The sequence below is a fragment of the Portunus trituberculatus genome, chromosome 13, assembly GCF_017591435.1.
Source record: "Portunus trituberculatus isolate SZX2019 chromosome 13, ASM1759143v1, whole genome shotgun sequence".
In the NCBI taxonomy this organism is placed as follows: Eukaryota; Metazoa; Arthropoda; class Malacostraca; order Decapoda; family Portunidae; genus Portunus; species Portunus trituberculatus.
The window spans coordinates 977,245-996,117 of NC_059267.1; the positions used below are offsets into that span (position 1 = coordinate 977,245).

At 40.6% G+C, this 18,873-nt stretch overlaps 2 protein-coding genes across 15 annotated transcripts in view; one reads left to right on the forward strand and one right to left on the reverse strand.

Annotated features, from left to right (window-relative positions):
* Nucleotides 1-3,832, forward strand: part of LOC123502990 (high affinity copper uptake protein 1-like) — a 31,497-nt gene extending 27,665 nt beyond the window's left edge. For all 7 annotated transcript variants that reach the window (XM_045252311.1, XM_045252314.1, XM_045252310.1 and 4 more), the window contains one exon: nucleotides 2,129-3,832. In XM_045252311.1, the coding sequence (XP_045108246.1) occupies nucleotides 2,129-2,330 (202 nt within the window). In that variant the 3' untranslated portion in view covers nucleotides 2,331-3,832. The remainder of the gene's footprint in view (nucleotides 1-2,128) is intronic.
* Nucleotides 87-18,342, reverse strand: LOC123502992 (transmembrane protein 222-like). Of its 8 annotated transcripts, XM_045252317.1 has the most exons (7): nucleotides 9,368-9,519; nucleotides 9,117-9,185; nucleotides 8,262-8,391; nucleotides 7,591-7,801; nucleotides 7,189-7,319; nucleotides 6,269-6,390; nucleotides 87-2,357 (listed from the first exon to the last, which is right to left on the reverse strand). In XM_045252317.1, the coding sequence occupies exons 3-6, from the start codon at nucleotides 8,321-8,323 to the stop codon at nucleotides 6,312-6,314; spliced, it is 483 nt and encodes a 160-aa protein (XP_045108252.1). In that variant the 5' UTR covers nucleotides 8,324-8,391; nucleotides 9,117-9,185; nucleotides 9,368-9,519; the 3' UTR covers nucleotides 87-2,357; nucleotides 6,269-6,311. The 8 variants fall into 8 exon arrangements, with proteins under 8 accessions (XP_045108252.1, XP_045108255.1, XP_045108256.1 ...); XM_045252320.1 differs by lacking the exons at nucleotides 9,117-9,185; nucleotides 9,368-9,519 and adding an exon at nucleotides 18,217-18,342; XM_045252321.1 differs by lacking the exons at nucleotides 9,117-9,185; nucleotides 9,368-9,519 and adding an exon at nucleotides 16,156-16,383.
* Nucleotides 18,343-18,873: the final 531 nt, after the last annotated feature.

Below are 18,873 nucleotides of genomic sequence, written 5' to 3' on the forward strand. Positions count from 1 at the left end.
GAGTGCTAAATTGGACAGTGATGTTTAAGTTGCATCCAGCATTGGGTAGAGAACATCAGAATTACCAGGGAAAGAAAAGGTGGAAAGACTGGGAGTATAGTGTATTGATATGCCATCCTCCTCTGATTGGAAATACTGTCTTGTCTACACTCAGCAGCTGGGGGAAGAATGAATGCTGTCTTTACATTTGGTCAGTTTGCAGGTTCACCCAGTCATAGAATTGGTGATGTGACTCATGTTTTCTGGTGAGAAGTGTACTGAATTGATTGACGAGTAATATATAAGTTCTTTTACAAATTAATTAATTATGACTTGTTTTAACGCCAACTTATGCCTGAATCTCCTTCCCAACAATCTTGGGGGACGTGTGGGAAATCAGGGTTTTTTGATGGGAAGCATTAAATTGAGTGTGTTGCAAAAGTTGAAAATCAACAAAATCACAAAACTGTTCAGAAAATATTTTGGTGGCTGCAGCTTGGTTAGTAAGTGACCTTTGGGGCTATGTAATGGATGGAAATGTAGAATGGGCAAGGCCACTCAACACAAACAAAGCAATGCTTGTTGCTGCCATCTCCACCACCAATGTATTTTTGGAGTTTTTAATGTAATTTTGTTGATTTCCGACCTTTTGCAACGTGCATTACCCAGTTTAATGCACCCCACCCAAAGACCCCAATTTCCCACAGGTCCCCCAAGATCATTGGCAATGAGAGGTAAATATTAATTTCTAGAGTTGAAAAAAGTTGTAATATGAAAAATGTTAATTTTCAACATATATATAGTGAGAAATATAGTGAATCAATTGATTCACTATATTTCTCACCAGAAAAACAAAAGCCACATCAGATTTCATGGTTGGATGAAACTGCAAATTCATCAATTTATTCTCTCTCTCTGAATTCTCTTACCCATTCATTCTCTCTTGACCCACAGTATGTTTTACAAGCCACAGTGACTCCCCTCATAAAATAATCTACAATAAAAACAGGAGTAAAAATAACACACAATATCTTTCACATTCCTACTTCAGCAGAAAAATGAAATTGCTTAACCTACACATTCTATTGCCCCTTTAATGACCCTATAGAATACATCACAACCTTATTAAATTGTCATATGCTTTCTTTTCCCTGTCAATTGTCAAGCCAAGTTCTTTCATTGTCTAAAGATGCTTTTCTTCACATTTAGTACAGGAAATACACTGAAATTCACATAGTTTAACTCCTACAAACTCGAACACAGATCAAACCATTTTGGTGCCAAAAATGGTCATAAAATTAAAATAAATAACAAAGGAGTAAAAAACATGATATCTATAACAGTTTGTCACAAACACCGTTTAAGATGTTTACTACAAGTCACAATACTAAATGAAGCAAACTATTCATCTTGTCACACTCGCATACTATTCTTCGTCATAATTACCTTCTTTGACACCTTTTTATAAGTAGCAATAGCTTTTACATTTACTTTTCTGCATGTGTTGATGTTGATCCATAAATATCACAAGGATTATAATGATTCTCCTTCCCTCTCCTTTGTTTGATGTTCTTGAAATATGACTCGTGTAACATTCCAGTAATATTATCCATATGTGATTCTTCTTTCCTCTCTCCTGTGGTCTGTATCTTGCATCAGCACAGCATGGCCTGCTGCCACAGCACTAGTATGGCACTGACCTCCAGCTTATATAGTGCTGTGATGTCTTTAATAGATCATATAGCACTCGGTTTTTTGTCTTACACTTAATTGCACTCAGCTTTCACATATCTTATTTACTTACACTCATCAGCATTGAGTTATCCCACATGTATTTATGGGAAGGACTAGTTGCACTTCTTTTCAAAAAAAAATGCCCTATCTTTAAAACTCATTTGAACTCACAATAGTCACACGAGACAAAGTTTTTAACCATAGACTTTTCTGGGAACTGAAGAGAAGAGGTGAACGATGTATTTATGGGAAGGACTAGTTGCACTTCCTTTTAAAAATATCTTACTATATCTGTAAAACCCATTTGAACTCACAACAGTCACATGAGACAAAGTTTTTAACTATAGACTTGTCTGGGACTGAAGATAAGAGGTGACACAGCTTGCTCAGACTCACAGCTACATTCCTCTTGCAGGATGAATATGTTAAGTGTAGATCACGGAATCCAAACTCTGCTACACATGGTCCAGATGATCGTGAGTTACTTGCTCATGCTGATCTTCATGACCTACAACGTGTGGCTGTGCATAGCGACGGTGCTCGGGGCGGGGCTTGGTTACTTCCTCTTCGGATGGCGCAAGTCTGTGGTGGTCGACATAACGGAGCACTGCCACTAGTCCCCATGTGTGTGTGTGCTTGTCAATCTGTGAAGAGAGAGTTGTGAATCCGTGGTTATTGTTGTTGTTTTTTTATATAGACGGCTGTGTTAGTGAGAAACGCTGTGGTAATAGGAAATAAAGCCACAGTTTGTACATCTACTGAACCTGGAGGTACATACATTCTTTCCATATCATTGATTTTTTGGTGCATCTTATTTTTAATGTTATATAACAATACATACATATAGAAGGAACAAGATGATCCAGAATGTTGTAATTACTGATCACTCCTGTTCATGTATTTTAAAAATTTTATTTTTTTAACAAATATAAAACATGACTGATGGAAAGTGTGATGTGTGAACAGGGTGACTTAGTGATGCAGTGTTGGTGTCTGGGGCAAGGGGATGAGGTGGAAGGTGTGCGGGTGACTGAGGGGACTGCTAAACGTACAAGCCTTTGATGCTTCACTGCAGGGAATGACTGACGACTGGGAACAATTCACCTGATGGAGTGAGGGAGCAACAAGCACCACATGTAAAATGACTGATACAACTGACAGGAGTTTTAGGTATTGAGTGAGTCTATTTTATCTACCTGAGACCTCAGTGACTGATAAAACTGACAGGAGTTTTAGGTATTAAGGTTTACAGTGATATCTCCATCAAATAATCATTCCCCAAATACTTCAGGTTTTTAAAAATTTTTGGGAATGATAAAATTTTGGAGGCAATTCATAGCTAAATGGGACTTGCACCCATCCCAGTCAGTCTCTCACTTCCCTGTACTTGACTGGTGGCAAGATGGAGTACTGCTGCAATGATTTCCTGTGACTATTGCTGTAAATAACACAGTTCTGATTGATTGTCACTGAACATTTGATTTACGTTCCTTGTTTGTTAAGCACATTTCTATTGCAACATGACGGCACACTAACAAAAAAGACAAACTGACATAAAAGTACTTTCTCTCTCTCAGACCCACAGTATGTTTGACAAACCAGTCACTCTCCATAGCCTCTTACATATTAAACATAGCCACAGTACACTTCCTCCATATAAATGAACACATAATAACTGTATTTAGTCACAACATACAGCTACCATCTGTATATCAAGCCAACATCCACCAACCAACACAGAGGAAGGAAAGGAACACGTAATGAGAAGCAACAGTAGTAAGTTCATGACAAAAATAACTGCCAAAAGTAATAAGGAAGAAAGAGGAGAAATACAAGTAAATATCTGAAGGGGAGGAGGAAAAGTGATCAGGATCTCAGAACACTTAGTTTAATGAAAGAATAAGGAACAAGAGATTTTGGAAGTGGAGGTGGGATGAGAGACGATGTATAAGTAAATGTCTGAACATCTTAGCTCCATATGAGTTAGAAAGAAGAGTGAAAGAACCATAAAGCTACACTATAACCAGAGGACAGTAAGCAACCATACACCTCAAAGAAGTTCACAAAGTGCAAAGTTTATATTTATTTATATCTCAAAATAAACACTGGTGTGGACTGACTTATATATCTTTCACCTGAAATATGGCATGGTAGAACCTGATAATTGTATGGCAGAGGGAAAGTGTGTGAAGGAAATGGACATGCAGAGAAGTAAGACATGCATTGGTGTGCTAATCAGTTACAATACTTAACATGCAACCATCACAAGATAAAGGAAGCTGCAAGAAGCCATCAGCCCGACACATGGCAGTCCCACTCATGCATTAGTTAAGGAATGGAGTTATGCTCTTAAAAATTACAGAAATAAAAAGATCAATTATGAGTATGAATTATGTATGTTGCATATATCTCAGGTCCTTCAAATCTGGCATCCTTTCTCTGGTATACTTTCTTTACCTACATCTACACACCAGTCTTGTGGCTAACCTTACTACACACTTTTCCCCATAAACAAATATTCCGATACATACCTACTACAAATAATCCTTTTTCCAATGCTACCTTTGCTCATAAGTTTTGGTCACAGATAACTTGTTTATGAACATTCTGGTCAATAATTTTTAAAGTTATGGTAAAAAGGAAGTATTGTTCCCCTTGGAAAATTATTTAAAATAGGAGAATGCATGAAATAAGGCAAGAAAACCAGTACCCAAGAATGTTTATAAGCAATGTAACTACAATTCACTGTTATCACTTGTCACAATTCTCAATTTATTTAAAAGACAATAAATAAAAAAGACAGGAACTCATGCAGCAGTGACCCTTTTCTGTGTACACCACACAAGTGCTTTAATTGACCTGCAGCCCCAATGAAGCAACACCAGTACTTAAGAGAGAGTTGTTGTGATAAAGTCTCACTTGTGGATGTGAAATGTTTCCCTTGAGAATATATAATAGGCAGACTGGAGGGAGGTACTGAAGGTAACATGGGCTGAGGAATGAGTAATGTATGTTCGCTAGTTCCTCTGAAACTACTGTTGGGAATAAAGCACTCCTTAATCCTTGCTCCCTTTACCATCCATCTCCAATCTGTCACAATGCCCTCATGTTAAACGAAATAATGGAGAAGTTTTTTATCTATCATCATCATGTAAGTAAATCATTCTATATAAATATATATATATATATATACATATGAATAAATGACAAACCCACCCAACTGTATATAGGAAAAGCATAGTAGAAGCAGCAGCAGTATTGTGTATCAGAAATATATATGTGAGAAATATTTTCTTGTGTATGACTAAGTGTTCTTATTTACCATTTGTAGTAGAGCTTGCAAGATTTAGGGAGTTTGTGGAGGGAAGAGAAACAGAAAAAAAAAACAGCTCTACTACACCACATTCACTACACTACCATACTTCACATTCAACCATACCTGACACTACGACAGAGGACATACTGAACCCTTTCACTGCCACATGACAGTTACCAGCACCAGAAACAATGCACGAAGTCTTTAAATGCATTTACAATAAAGTAAGCAATGGAAAAAGAATAATTTTGATATCTTCCAAGTTAAAAGACTAAATGTGGCTGTAGAACAAGTAAAGAGGTCTCGGAGAGGTTGGTCATTAAAGTGTACCAAGATGCTGCCAGAGGATTAACTAAGACCATCATCATATTCTGCATCCTATCGCAGCTGACAGTCACTTGCTATGGAGAAGATAACCTCTATGCACTCTACCATAGCTGACATTTCAACCATACCAGACATTTTCCTCCCATATCTGAGAGTTCCACTAAGGCTGACACTAAAACACCATCATACTTAACAAACTACCCTAGCAAGTATTTCAAATTAGGCTTGTGAGATGAGATGATGGTGATACACAGTTAAACAGATGAAGAGAAGGAAGGAAAGGTGAAAAGGAGGAAGGAACAGGGAAATGATACAAAACGAGCATTACCCCTCAGACTGCTATACATTTTTTCAGCTTGTATAAGTTTAAACGTAGATTTTGGAAGATTACAACAATAACAAAAGATGTCATTAAATATCCAGTGGTCCTATTAGAAACTGTACCTTAATTTTTGGAGAGTAAAATTGCACAGGATTGTTCGAGATAACATTACATGTATCACTAGCAGTCAGAGGGTTAAAGCAATCAGTCACATATGAATCACAGGAGATAAACCTCTTCAGTACCATGATGCATTTCCATATTCATTCTGCTTACTATTTGGTGATTTTATACAGCTTCAGAAACTTATGTGTGGGAGATTGAAATAGTGAAGATTGTGGCCATTCATATTCTGACCTCCATAGACCCTTCCTAATGTCAATAAAATGGTCTAATCGTACACAGATCTCAAGGTAAAAATGTGTCCTAGTACTGAAGGGATGAAAAAAGACTGGCTATTAATCTTCTGACCTCCATAGACCCTTCCTATTGTCAATAAAATGGTCTACTTGTACACAAATCTCAAGGTAAAAATGTGTCCCAGTACTGAAGAGGTTAAGTGAGAGGTGGATGAATCAAACAGAACAGACCTTACTTCATCATGTTGTGGCCTTGCAGTGAGGACCTCTCGCCTCACACCAGCAGAACCAGCGCCATAATTCCTCCAGCGACGAACAAGAATGGCAACCATGTCTTAATGAACCCCATGAAACTGTGAACAAATTGTGGATGTTACAATTTCAGACTTAAAATATCCCCTTTAGCCCATAAATTCCCGTGTAAAGCCCACATCATATAAAAAAAAATAAATAAATAAAAAAAAAAATAAATAAATAAATAGTCCCAATGCATTTTCATATTCCTTCTGGTGACTATTTGGTGATTTTACACAGCTTCAGAAACTTAGGTTGGGGATCAAAATAGTGAAGACTGTGGCCATTAATCTTCTGACCTTCATAGACTCTACCTAATGTCAATAAAATAGTCTAATGGTATATAAATCTCAGGTAAAAATGTGTCTCAGTATTGACGGGGTTAAATGCCTCTAGAATATTGAATATTGGCTGGTAATTTCCCTTCTTCAGTAGAAAACTTGCATCTAAACTGGAACTCTCTTCTCTTTAGGTCTTGCCAGTAACTTAGAATGCTACAGCAGAGGAGCAGCACAACACCTAAAGAACCTACAATCAACTTTCTTAACTCCTTCTATAATTACTGTTTTGAGGGCAACATTGATCCCTTCAATACTGGGACACTTTTTTACCTTGAGATTTGTGTATGATTAGACCATTTTATTGACATTAGCAAGGGTTTACAGATGCCAAAAGAATAATGGTCACAGTCTTCACTATTTCAATCCCTACATTAATTTCTGAAGCTGTATAAAGTCACCAAATAGTAAACAGAATGAATCTGGAAATGTAGATATTTTCTTCTCTTTCGTCATTGCCTTTATAACAGACTAACAAAATAAAATAAAGCTTTACATAGAGGGAAACGATTGACTCACCTGACATATTTCCCGTGAATAAGCATGAGGAAACACAGCTTGACCATGTTCCAGTGAGAGCTGCTGTCGTAGTGCATCAGGTTGAGAGCCATGGCAACGTGTGAGTGGCAGTTGTCGCAGAACAAATTGTGCTGCAAAGTGTGGAGATTAGATAAGGACTGTGCAAAATGTGATCGACAGTGAAATGATCGAGCCTTGTCTATATATCAGTGCTACCATATTATCAATACACCAACTCTATTAAATTAACTTTTCATACATGACTGCACAAAATGTGATAGACAGTGAAATGGTCAAGTCTTGTCCAATCATGTCTATCTATCATTAATGAATATAGAAACATGTTATCGTACTGAAAGAGTTAATACACCAACTTTAACTTCTCCTATCCCATCACCTCACCATTCTTCCCTGGTACTCCTGTGAGGCGAGCTGGATGCTATTGTCAAACGCTGCAGGGCCCCCGTGTGCTCTGTAGGGGTCCAGCATCCAGTACTTAGTGGGCCAGCCAAACGCCATGTTGTCCTCTGATACAAAGTAGGGCCCCGCAAAGTCCCGAATCACCCCCGAAGTGTACGCGATGCCCATGTGTCCAATGAATGGCAGGAACCACCTAGGGAGTTTAAAATGTTGGTCTTATTTTTGTTTCTTTTGTAATGGATTCTATTTTTTTTTTTTTTTTTTTATGTAAGGGAGAAAACTGACCAAGAGCAATAAAAATGTCAAACAAGAAGATGGTCCACTGAAATGCCAGTTCCCAAACAGGGCCAAAACACTTACGGGTTCTCAAAGATGAACAAAAGCTGAATGCTTATTGAAGGTGAAAAGGTGAGTCTTATGTCCATTCTTGCTTATAATTCATGAGAGGTTCTACTTAAGGATTATCAAAAAGTGGAACAGGTGGAGGTAGGAAGGAAAAGGTGGAATTGGGAGATATTTGGTGGAGGAAGAGGAAAAAGATGAAGTAAGAGTGAACTTGAAAGCAGCAGCAAGTACACACAAGGAGCAGCACAGAAGGAAAAGGAAAAACTAAGAATAAACCTGGAAGAATAGAAAAGGTGGTGAGTACTGACGTGAGGAGAGGCAGTGGCGTCCACACAATGCAGCACGGGTAGCGGTGGTGGCGATGGTCCATCTTGCCAATGATGACGGGGCTCTCTGGGGACTGGCTGACTCAGACATCTGGCTCATACATTGGCACCGCTGTAGGTAGAGGGACAAGCACTGTGGTGAGGCCTTATTCTTATTTATTAATTTTCAAGCAAGAGGGAAAGCTGGCCAAGGGCAACAAAAAAGAAAAAGAGTCAGCCAAACGTCAGGGACAAATGTCTTGAAACCTCCCAATGATCTTGGGGAACCTGTGGGAAATCGTGGTTTTTGGATGTGGAGCATTAAATTGAGTAATGCGCATTACAAAAAAAGGAGGGAAATCAACAAAATCAAACAAAAATGTTCTGAAAATACTTTGGTGGTGGAGATGATGACTGGCTGCAGTGGCAGCGAGTGTTGCTGTTATTCTTGAGCAGCGCTGCCAACGACTTGCTACATTTCTGGCTGTGTCCACTACATTTATCGAGGGTTACTAATCAAACCTTCTGGCCAGGCGGTGCTGCACTCCCCAGGATCCCCCAAAGAGTCACTAACAAATCCAACATTGTAACCTTCAAGAATCCCTTCAGTAGATTTAAAGTGTAATACAATACCCTCTATCTCTAACCTAACCTGGCCTATTACTTATTTGTAGCAGGTAGCGTACTTATGCTGTAAATATTAAGAACAACAACCTGAGGGTGGCCAAAACCATCTTGAGTTTATTGTACGAAGCTGTAGGAGAAATATCTCTTATAATATTTCCTTTAGGACAATTTATAGATTCTCCCAACCAACAATTTTTCGATGTGCATTAAATATTGGATTTGGTAACTAACCCTTAGGAAGAGTAACCCCCAGCTAGGAGGTTAAATTGTTCTGTTTGGTCAGTAGCCCTTGGGAAGGATCTGGAAGTAAAGTGTGTAAGTGACAAGAAGCCATTCATAAGTGACAGTCAGGTGTTAATGACAGGTGATGCTAAACAAACCTCACCTGTCACGTCTTTACTTTCTTCACTCCCTTCCACCTCACCCACAACCCCGACACACGCCCACGCACTCCACACACACCCCTGCCGTCACACCATTACCTCGTGCACACTCACACCGGCGACAGTCTCGAGTCTTTGCCTTAAATCACCTAAGTTCCTCCGTATCAGCTGAGAGGGATTTAACTCCACCTCCTCTTCCTCTTCTTGTGTTGGCCTTTTAAAGAGACCGCGGGGTTATATACTTCCTTATTTTGTATTCTATTTCGTTATTCTTTGTTATTTGTAGTTGAAAAAAGAAAATTTAATGGATGAGGAAGTAAAATTAGTGGTAGTTGAGAGAGAGAGAGAGAGAGAGAGAGAGAGAGAGAGAGAGAACGATTTCTACAGTATGCTTCCACAGAAAATGTAACTTTTTTTTGCAGTATTTAAACCCGTGCACACTATTTGTCTTCGTTGGGAATGATGAGAGAAAAAACCATGATATCGAGTATCTATGAGAGAGAGAGAGAGAGAGAGAGAGAGAGAGAGAGAGAGAGAGAGAGAGAGAGAGAGAACTGGATATTATAGCTATACTTATTAACAATTCCACTCACTCAGTACTCCCAAGCTCTCCTCCTCCTACTCCTTCCTCCTCCTCCTCCTCCTCCTCCTCCTCCTCCTCCTCCTCCCTCCTTCACCACCAACATAATCCTATCATTAGCTCACCAGTACTTATTAACATTTTTTTTCTGCGGCAGCTAGGTCAGCTCGTTTGGTCTGAAATTCCACATCAAACATTTCCTTATACAACTTCCCAATAATCGCCTAATTACCGCGGGAGTGAGAGAATGTTTATCGCTTCGGGTGTAGAAAATGGAGAAAAATACTAGAATCACTGATATTCCTGGATGACTCAGGACTAATTACTGATTGGAATGTATAGCGCAAATGAATGATTTTCAGCTAGGGTATCAAGGGATGAGGGAGGGAGGGATCGTGGGGAGAGGAGGAGAACACGAGGAGTAAGGAGAGAAACACTTTGGGACTGGGCAGGAAAGCTTATCTGTTTATTTGTGTGTATCTACCTGGCTCTCTCTATATTGATCTACCTGTCTTTCTCTAAGTACGCGAACATGTTAGGATATGTATCTATCTACTTATCTGTCAGTCTGTCTATCTGTTGGGATTGTGAGATGACAGGGAGAGATGTGTCTGTCTGTCTGTCTGTCTGTCTGTGTGTCTGTCTGTCTAATTGGTTGTGTTTGTCTGTGTCTGCCTGGATTTATACAGTTTTTGAGGGTGTTTTCACTATTATACAGTAAAAACACTCTTGAGTTCCCTTATCTATCTAAATACTTGTCTCTGAATTCTTGTTTATGAAATCGTAAGTTTACTTTTTCAGTATTTTCTCTAATAAACAGGAAAATCACTCTTGAGAACCCTTATCTATCTAAATAGTTGCTTTTGTATACTTGTCTATTAGAATATACGATTTTTTAGTTTTCACTAATATACAGGGAAAAAACACTAGAAAAACCCTTATCTATCAAAATACTTGTTCTTGTATGCATGTCTATTGAAATATACGGTTATAGAAGCTGTATTCACTATTATACAGTAAAAAAATCACTCTAGAGAATCCGGTTAAATCATCTCAGCAGCCTTGTAAGTAGATGTAGTGAGAGAGTGAAGCGTGTTAGACCACCAGCAAAGATGTAACAATAGTAATGACTCTCCTTCAATAACCTAATGCTTTTCTCAGACGCAAAAATAAACGTAAGAAAAGAAATGGAGAAACTATAAAACTGCGGGAACATTGTCATTGGGAGGCGAACTTCCACTCACCCTGGAGGAAAAATACAATGCGATTTTTATTGCAGGTGAGATTCCGATGTGTGTGTGTGTGTGTGTGTGTGTGTGTGTGTGTGTGTGTAAACTGAGCGCGAGAACTCTTAAATATCTGTACATATATTGAAGAGAAGTATTAACTCGAGAGAGAGAGAGAGAGAGAGAGAGAGAGAGAGAGAGAGAGAGAGAGAGAGAGAGAGAGAGACCGCACACTTAACTCGTAAATGACACACAATGGCCCCACTAAAGAGACGATTCAGGAGAAAATATCGAGAGAATTCTGAAGAGGAAAAATAATAACCACAATATTTGGGGACGCGCGTCTTTCATTCTGTAAACTCGGCGCGGCGGGAAGGTTGTGCGGTCTCTTTGTGTGGCAGCGGAGAAATTGTCAGCCAGTCCAACCTTTTCCACCTCCAAATGCTTCCTCTCTACTGGCGTGCGCTTCTCTCGCTTCATTTGCTCTACCGAGTACACACAATCCCTCTTCCTCCCCTCTCTCTCTCTCTCTCTCTCTCTGGGATGCAAACTATTCCTTTACCTTCATTTGCTGTTGGTAAAAATACAAAACACGTCTTTTAAATATTCCTTTTTGCAATATTACTATAATCTATTCTCCCTTACTACAGTCAACTGTATGGAAAATGATCCCAAATAATGAAAGAGGTGATTTTACTACTAAATATGCGGAAAATCACACGAATAACTCTGGAGTAAGTAAAGAACACTAATTTGAGAAAAAGTGAAGCCCGTATTCTAAAACTCTTCGCTTCCTCACCACGACTGTTTTCAAAACCGATTAGCCGAGTCGACAAACCCATATCTTTCTATCAATAATGTAGAAATTGCGTTAATCTGTCACTAAAATCATTAAAAAACTATTAAAAGCCGTGTCACTTCAAGTGGAGCCTTTGGAATGAAGTGGAGGTGCGAGGCGGAAGTGTTGCAGAATATCAGAGAGGTCGCTTCGCTAGGCTGTTGACATTTCATCCCATCTGCATTTGCATTGAACTCTTTTGAAAACCCGAGCCCCGGCCCTATTTTCACGGCTAGATCCTTCGTTAATAATACAACAGCGACCTGGGGAAGCAGCAGCTGGTGAATAAAAGGCGTGGGAGTGGCAATAAAGTTATAAACAAGGCGACAGATTCTAGTCAATGGTGAAGGGAGGTGTTACTGCATGCGATTCTGCCTCTCGGAACATTTCCTCCCTCACTGATTGATTCCCTCTGCTTGATTAATTCTACTTTTTATCCTCCTAAAACTATAGAAGAAGGAAGAAAAGGCTTAGCAAAACATATGTACAGATATAGACAAATAACCAAAATCGTTAGTTTTTCCTCCACATTCTCGCAGAAAACGAACACAGTACACATTCACCTCCATCCATCTAATCTGGCAACAACATTCTTCTCTCTCTCCTTTATCGGTCTGCTGGCGGGTCTGTGCGGGTGGCCCAAGCTGTGAGATTAATGACGATTTCACTAGGCTATAGCACAGTCCCTCCACGCACGCCCACACCCCACAGCACGCCCTCATTTCCCTCCACAAAAGATAGGAACCTCTCTCCATATTTCACGGTGCGCCCAGCAGAGCAGCAGGACTGGCGCCGTCAACCAGTCAGTCAGTCAATCTATCAGCAAAACAATCAACCTATCAGTCAGTCAGCCAGTCAGTAAATTAATATTCACAATGCAAATCAAGCAAACACACCACCACCACAACACACTGACAACATACCGCCACCACCACAACACACTGACAACATACCGCCACCACCACATCACACTGACAACATACCGCCACCACCACATCACACTGACAACATACCGCCACCACCACATCACAAATGACAACATACCGCTACCACCACATCACACTGACAACATACCGCCACCACCACATCACAAATGACAACATACCGCCACCACCACAACACACTGACAACATACCGCCACCACCACATCACAAATGACAACATACCGCCACCACCACATCACACTGACAACATACCGCCACCACCACATCACAAATGACAACATACCGCTACCACCACATCACACTGACAACATACCGCCACCACCACATCACAAATGACAACATACCGCCACCACCACAACACACTGACAACATACCGCCACCACCACATCACAAATGACAACATACCGCCACCACCACATCACACTGACAAGATACCGCCACCACCACATCACACTGACAACATACCGCCACCACCACATCACACTGACAACATACCGCCACCACCACATCACACTGACAACATACCGCCACCACCACATCACACTGACAACATACCGCCACCACCACATCACAAATGACAACATACCGCCACCACCACAACACACTGACAACATACCGCCCCCACCACATCACACTGACAACATACCGCCACCACCGCATCACACTGACAACATACCGCCCCCACCACTACCACCACCACCACCACTAATAAAAAACACACTGACACCACCACCACCAACACTTTCCAATACATACACAATATTCATACACAGGTTGGAGCTGTGGACGGGGCGGCAGCAGCTCCAACGCTCGTCAGGTTACGCGGGATGGCCAGCCGAAGTGACATACAACGTACACACACACACACACACACACCCACACCTTCAAGACACAACACAAGTAATACATCAAACCATCCTGAGCCAGACACCGACGAACAACGGAACAACCACGGTTCACTTTAGGCAATTACCATTATCGTAACTCACAATACTGTTGGGCTGGGTTGGGTTGGGTATGATTTGGTTAGGTTGACTAGGTTGGTTTATATAAAAATGTTAGAATGAAAAAGAAGAACACTAAATAGATAAATAAATAAATAAATAAATAAACACACACACACACATACACTTACAGTGAGCCCCACGGTACGTCATCAAACACAGAGCAGGTCAGAACACAGGAAGAGCCAGCCGTGAGAACCTTACATAACCTGACTTAAAATAGCCTGACCTGACCTTACCTAACCTGACCTGACCCCAAGAACAGCAGTAGTAGTAGTAGTAATAGTAGTGTGTGTGTGTGTGTGTGTGAGAGAGAGAGAGAGAGAGAGAGAGAGAGAGAGAGAGAGAGAGAGAGAGAGAGAGAGAGAGAGAGAGAGAGAGAGAGAGAGAGAGAGAGAGAGAGAGAGAGAGAGAGAGAGACCAAACAAACCTTAACACGAAAACACTAAAACTGAAATAAAAAAAAAACAACAGCAACAACAAGCATCACAACCCTAAACACTCACCCCATACATACTCAAATCATCCCCAACACACCCAAAAGACCACTAATGCACACCCACACACATTCAAAACACGCAAAACGAATCCAAAACACATTCAAAGTACCATACAACCCCTAGAGATGGTCCCCCAAACACACTCAAAACATCCAAATACTCGAACACACCTCCACATCACACTGAAGGTACGTAAAATATACCTAAAACACACTGAAAACACACAAAATGCACCCAAAACATGCTCATAACATCCCGAAAACCCTGCAACGCTACTGAACATACTTAATTTTGGTGTGGTAAGTTGATATGAAGGTCCCGCCACCGAAGTTCCCGGATGCTGCCTTTCCCCATGGTTCCCCTGCCATCACCCTCCCCCCACGGCAGACTGCAGGGTCAAATTCCTTTTTTCATTTATTTCCTAACGGTAATATTACGCTTCCATGGTTTGTTTTTATGGTTTCTATAAATGTTTTGTTGTGTTTGAAGTGTGTTTCACGCCTGTCTTGGATAAATATGTGGCATTTAGTGGTGTTTTATGGAGTAAATAAATCACTTTCCAATGGTCAAAAATTTTCACTTGGCATTTTGAGTTTTTATTTTAAGCTATAACTGGGCCTATAAGGCATAAAAAAAATTGCCTATGCTCTTTTAAGTGTGAAACCAATCTATTGAGTGAAATATACAGACCTTGAAATTGTGTTTGGTGCTGTTGAACAAAACTCTTATTTTTCTTTATTTCGTTTGCTCACGTTTCTGCTTCTCCGTCTAACTCGTTGTAGAATGGCTTAAAAGATAACTCAGACTCCGCAAAATGTGTTAAAATACTCGCCAAGTGAAAATGGCTTGACTTTACAGGACGTTTTAAGAGATTTATGGGTTAAAATGTTTTGATACTTTTAACGGAATTAATTTAGACATTTTTTAAAAACTAGTTAACCTGGAGATATTTTGATATTTTAAAAATTAGTTTAAGTATTTATCACGTCATAAAATACCATGCATTCGGCTGTGGCTTCTTTTTTTCTAAAAGTCATTTTTGAAATCAAATAATTTACGTATTTTAGTCGAGTCACCCGTGCTCCCGTTCTCTCCAATGACCACAACCCAGGTGGTGATTCATCATAGCCTCGGGCTGGCGCCTCTTTTCCAAACCCGCAGTTCGTCACTATTTTGCCTAATATCTGGTGATTTCTAGGTGTTTTCTTGTGTTTCTAGGTCCAGGTGTATAGATATTAGTAGTAGAAGGAAGAAGAAAGGCGAAATAAAGGAGGATTAGGCTTAAGGAAGGAGAAGGGGAGGAGGAAGAGGAGCAACAGCCAAGCAACAATACTTATCACTCTCCATTTCTTAAATGTTTTGTCTAATATCTAGTGTTTTGATGTGTTTCTATGATCAGACCTGTAGATGGAAGCAATAGAAGGAAGAACAAGAAAGAGAAAAAGGAGGAGGATGAAGAAGAAAGGAGAAATTGAGATGTATTAGGAGAAGGAGCCTAGGTTTAATATTTAGGTAAGTGTCCCTTTTAATCTTAACGTTCTTTACAAAGCGTTTTAGTGTTTTTGGGATATATTTGGGGTGTTGTAAGCCATATATGGAATTTTTGACCACGGGATATGTATTGCTAAGCTGGCGGCTACATTCTGACACATGTTTTGGCTTACGGTAAGTGATGGAAGCAAATATCAGCTGTTAATATGGAATAATGGTCGTTATACTTATCACCTTTTTAATATTTGCGTACTGTTTTCACTTTCATATGTAAGGAAACCTGAGTGAATGGCCTTATAAATACCTTTAAAAGATGAAGATAAGGCAGTGTGGAGGGTAATGCTTGGTACTTGGTGCTGGTGAAAGCTGTCGGTAATATAGTAACACTTCACTTTCTGTGTGTGTGTGTGTGTGTAGGCTTGTTCTGGATGTGTTTGGGGGTGATTTGAGTGTGTTTAAGAGTGTTTTCCGTATATAAGAGTGTCTTATGCGTATTCATGGCTGTGTGGGGGTGTGTATGGGTCAGTATAGCCCAGCGCCACTACCACCACTGTTACCACTAACACCACCACTAGACGCACTGCTGCCCCTTCAACCCGTAACAGAAGGTTTGTCTGTGAAGGCAGCACGTATGTAAAGTATAAATCTCTGATAACTATCTATTACTAAATTTATTCCTTACGAGATACTATACTTGTACAAATACCACATATCGATTTATTGGTAACTGTAACATCGTTCTTTTCGTTATCGTATCCAGCTATGGTTATTTGTCAAAGCAGGAAATATTGAATTGTATCTAGGTGTACAGCGAACGTTGGCAAGTCTCCCGGGACAAGAACCGAGATGCTTAAAAGGCAGACTATTTAATTTTTTTATTCTCTATTTCTATCCCCTGGTATACGAGTATTTCTGACAATACACAAAGTTGAAATGGTAATAAGTAAGGAATCTATACATTTTTCTATCTACATACACATCTATCTTCTTATTTACATGCGAATTTATTTACTTATTTATCTACCTAATTATCCATCTATCTGTTTATTTATCTAACTGTCCATTGGCCTATGTATCATCCTATCAAATTACCCGTTTATCTATCTATCTTCACATAACCATGAAAATACCTCCACCAGCACCGCCAGTACCCGCACCTGCCCACCTTCGCCATCATGAACGGGAGTGTGTCAGTGATAGGCGAAGGACACAACGGCTTTATCTATTGTATCGCCAACCTCCGCCTACCGTGTCGTGTTGTCTGGACGGACCCTGACGGCACGCCCTTCCTGACCTACACGCCTCCGGATCCACCTAGTAGCACGGGCGTGGGGCGTGGCTGGAGGCGTGGGTGAAATATGCGTGGTGTCAGGCGCTTATTCGATACCCTTTGCCTTTCTGGTTTTCATTGGGTTCTCTACAGACTTGTTAGGTTGCTACACGTGCACACTCGCGTACGGCAACAATCGCTTGGCCATGTGCACCACACACCTCCTACAGAACACTTTTTAGCGCCCTCCTACCGCGTCGTGCCGCTCCCAGGATGTTTCTTCGTGCCCAGGGCATGAGCCATCAGTCAGTCAGTCAGTCAGTCAGTCAGCCAATTAGCCAGATAGTCAGTCAGTCAGTCAGTCTGGCAGTCAGATAGCCAGTCAGATAGATAGTCAGTCAGTCAGTCAGTCAGTCAGTCAGTCAGATATAGTTAGTCAGTCAGTCAGTCAGTCAGCCAGATAGATAATCAGTCAGTCAGATATGATAGTCAGTCAGTCAATCTATCAGCAAGACAATCAATCTATCAGTCAGTCAGCCAGGCAGTCAATCAATATTCACGATGCAAATCCAGCAAACACCACCATCACCAGGGAACACTTTTACCGACCCGTCCATCACTCACTAAGCTGCGTGAACACACCTACTGAAACTCAGCGACTGTTCTAGCAAGACGGTGCAGCAGCGGCAGGCAATTAACACTGAGAAGACGCCGTGACGGTCACCTTGAATTGTGGTATTCCTCTATCACAGTATACTGAGCGATGAGATGAGGCGCTGACACAACCAGGGGCCATATAGCGCCTGTCACTATATAGTAACACCTAACCACCGGACGCATTGTAACTACCATACGCCTAATTAACTACCCTTCACCAGCTAATTACCCACAGGTGACTTCTTCAATGCACGATACACCTTCCTAGTACAGCCTGTCCATCCCATCACTGTCCCATCAGTGTCCCATCACTAATAACAGTTATCATTCACTATTTAGTCACCCACACGTCACATCACCCTTTCAAACCATTACCATACAGCTTTTCAGTATATTATCAGCCTCATTACTTCCCTGCCTTCCTCTCTATCAACTCACCCATACACTGAAAAGGTGGAGCAGATGGAGCAAATGGAGCAGATGGAGCAGGTGGAGGTGTGGAGCAGTCAGCGTGTTGGCAGGAGTCGTGACTGATGGTTAAATGGACGCCTAGTGGTGCTCTCTCTCTCTCTCTCTCTCTCTCTCTGCACTTAAGTTTAATGCCAAGAAAGAAGTGAAAGGAGAAAGTAGAGAAGAGAATAATGAACGAAATTACTTGGGATAAAGAAGGAATACGAAAGGAAGGAAGGAAGGAGGGAAGGAAGGAAGGAAGGAAATAAGGAAATAAAAATGGAACGCAGAGAGAGAGAGAGAGAGAGAGAGAGAGAGAGAGAGAGAGAGAGAGAGAGAGAGAGAGATCACTTTCATAATACTAACGAGGCAATGAACAGTTGAATAGTTTGGATGACTCAGCGAATCATTCCATCTCGGTAGTTGTGGTTGTCAATAGTTGAAAATAGTTGATGGAGGATGAAGCCAGAGAGAGAGAGAGAGAGAGAGAGAGAGAGAGAGAGAGCATCGTTACCAATACAATACATTAAAAGTACTCTTATTTGTGTCGTCTGTGTACTCTCTCTCTCTCTCTCTCTCTCTCTCTCTCTCTCTCTCTCTCTCATTAAGGCTAAATAGAACCGTAAATCTTCACTCTTTTCATAA

Bases quoted from the DNA above. Each gene is read 5' to 3' on its own strand.
- LOC123502992 (XM_045252320.1), bottom strand. From the start codon at position 8,323: ATGGACCATCGCCACCACCGCTACCCGTGCTGCATTGTGTGGACGCCA. The intron at 7,802-8,261 runs GTCAGTACTCAC...TAAACTCCCTAG, and splicing joins ACGCCACTGCCTCTCCTCAC to GTGGTTCCTGCCATTCATTG. The intron at 7,320-7,590 runs GTGAGGTGATGG...CACACTTTGCAG, and splicing joins AGGAGTACCAGGGAAGAATG to CACAATTTGTTCTGCGACAA.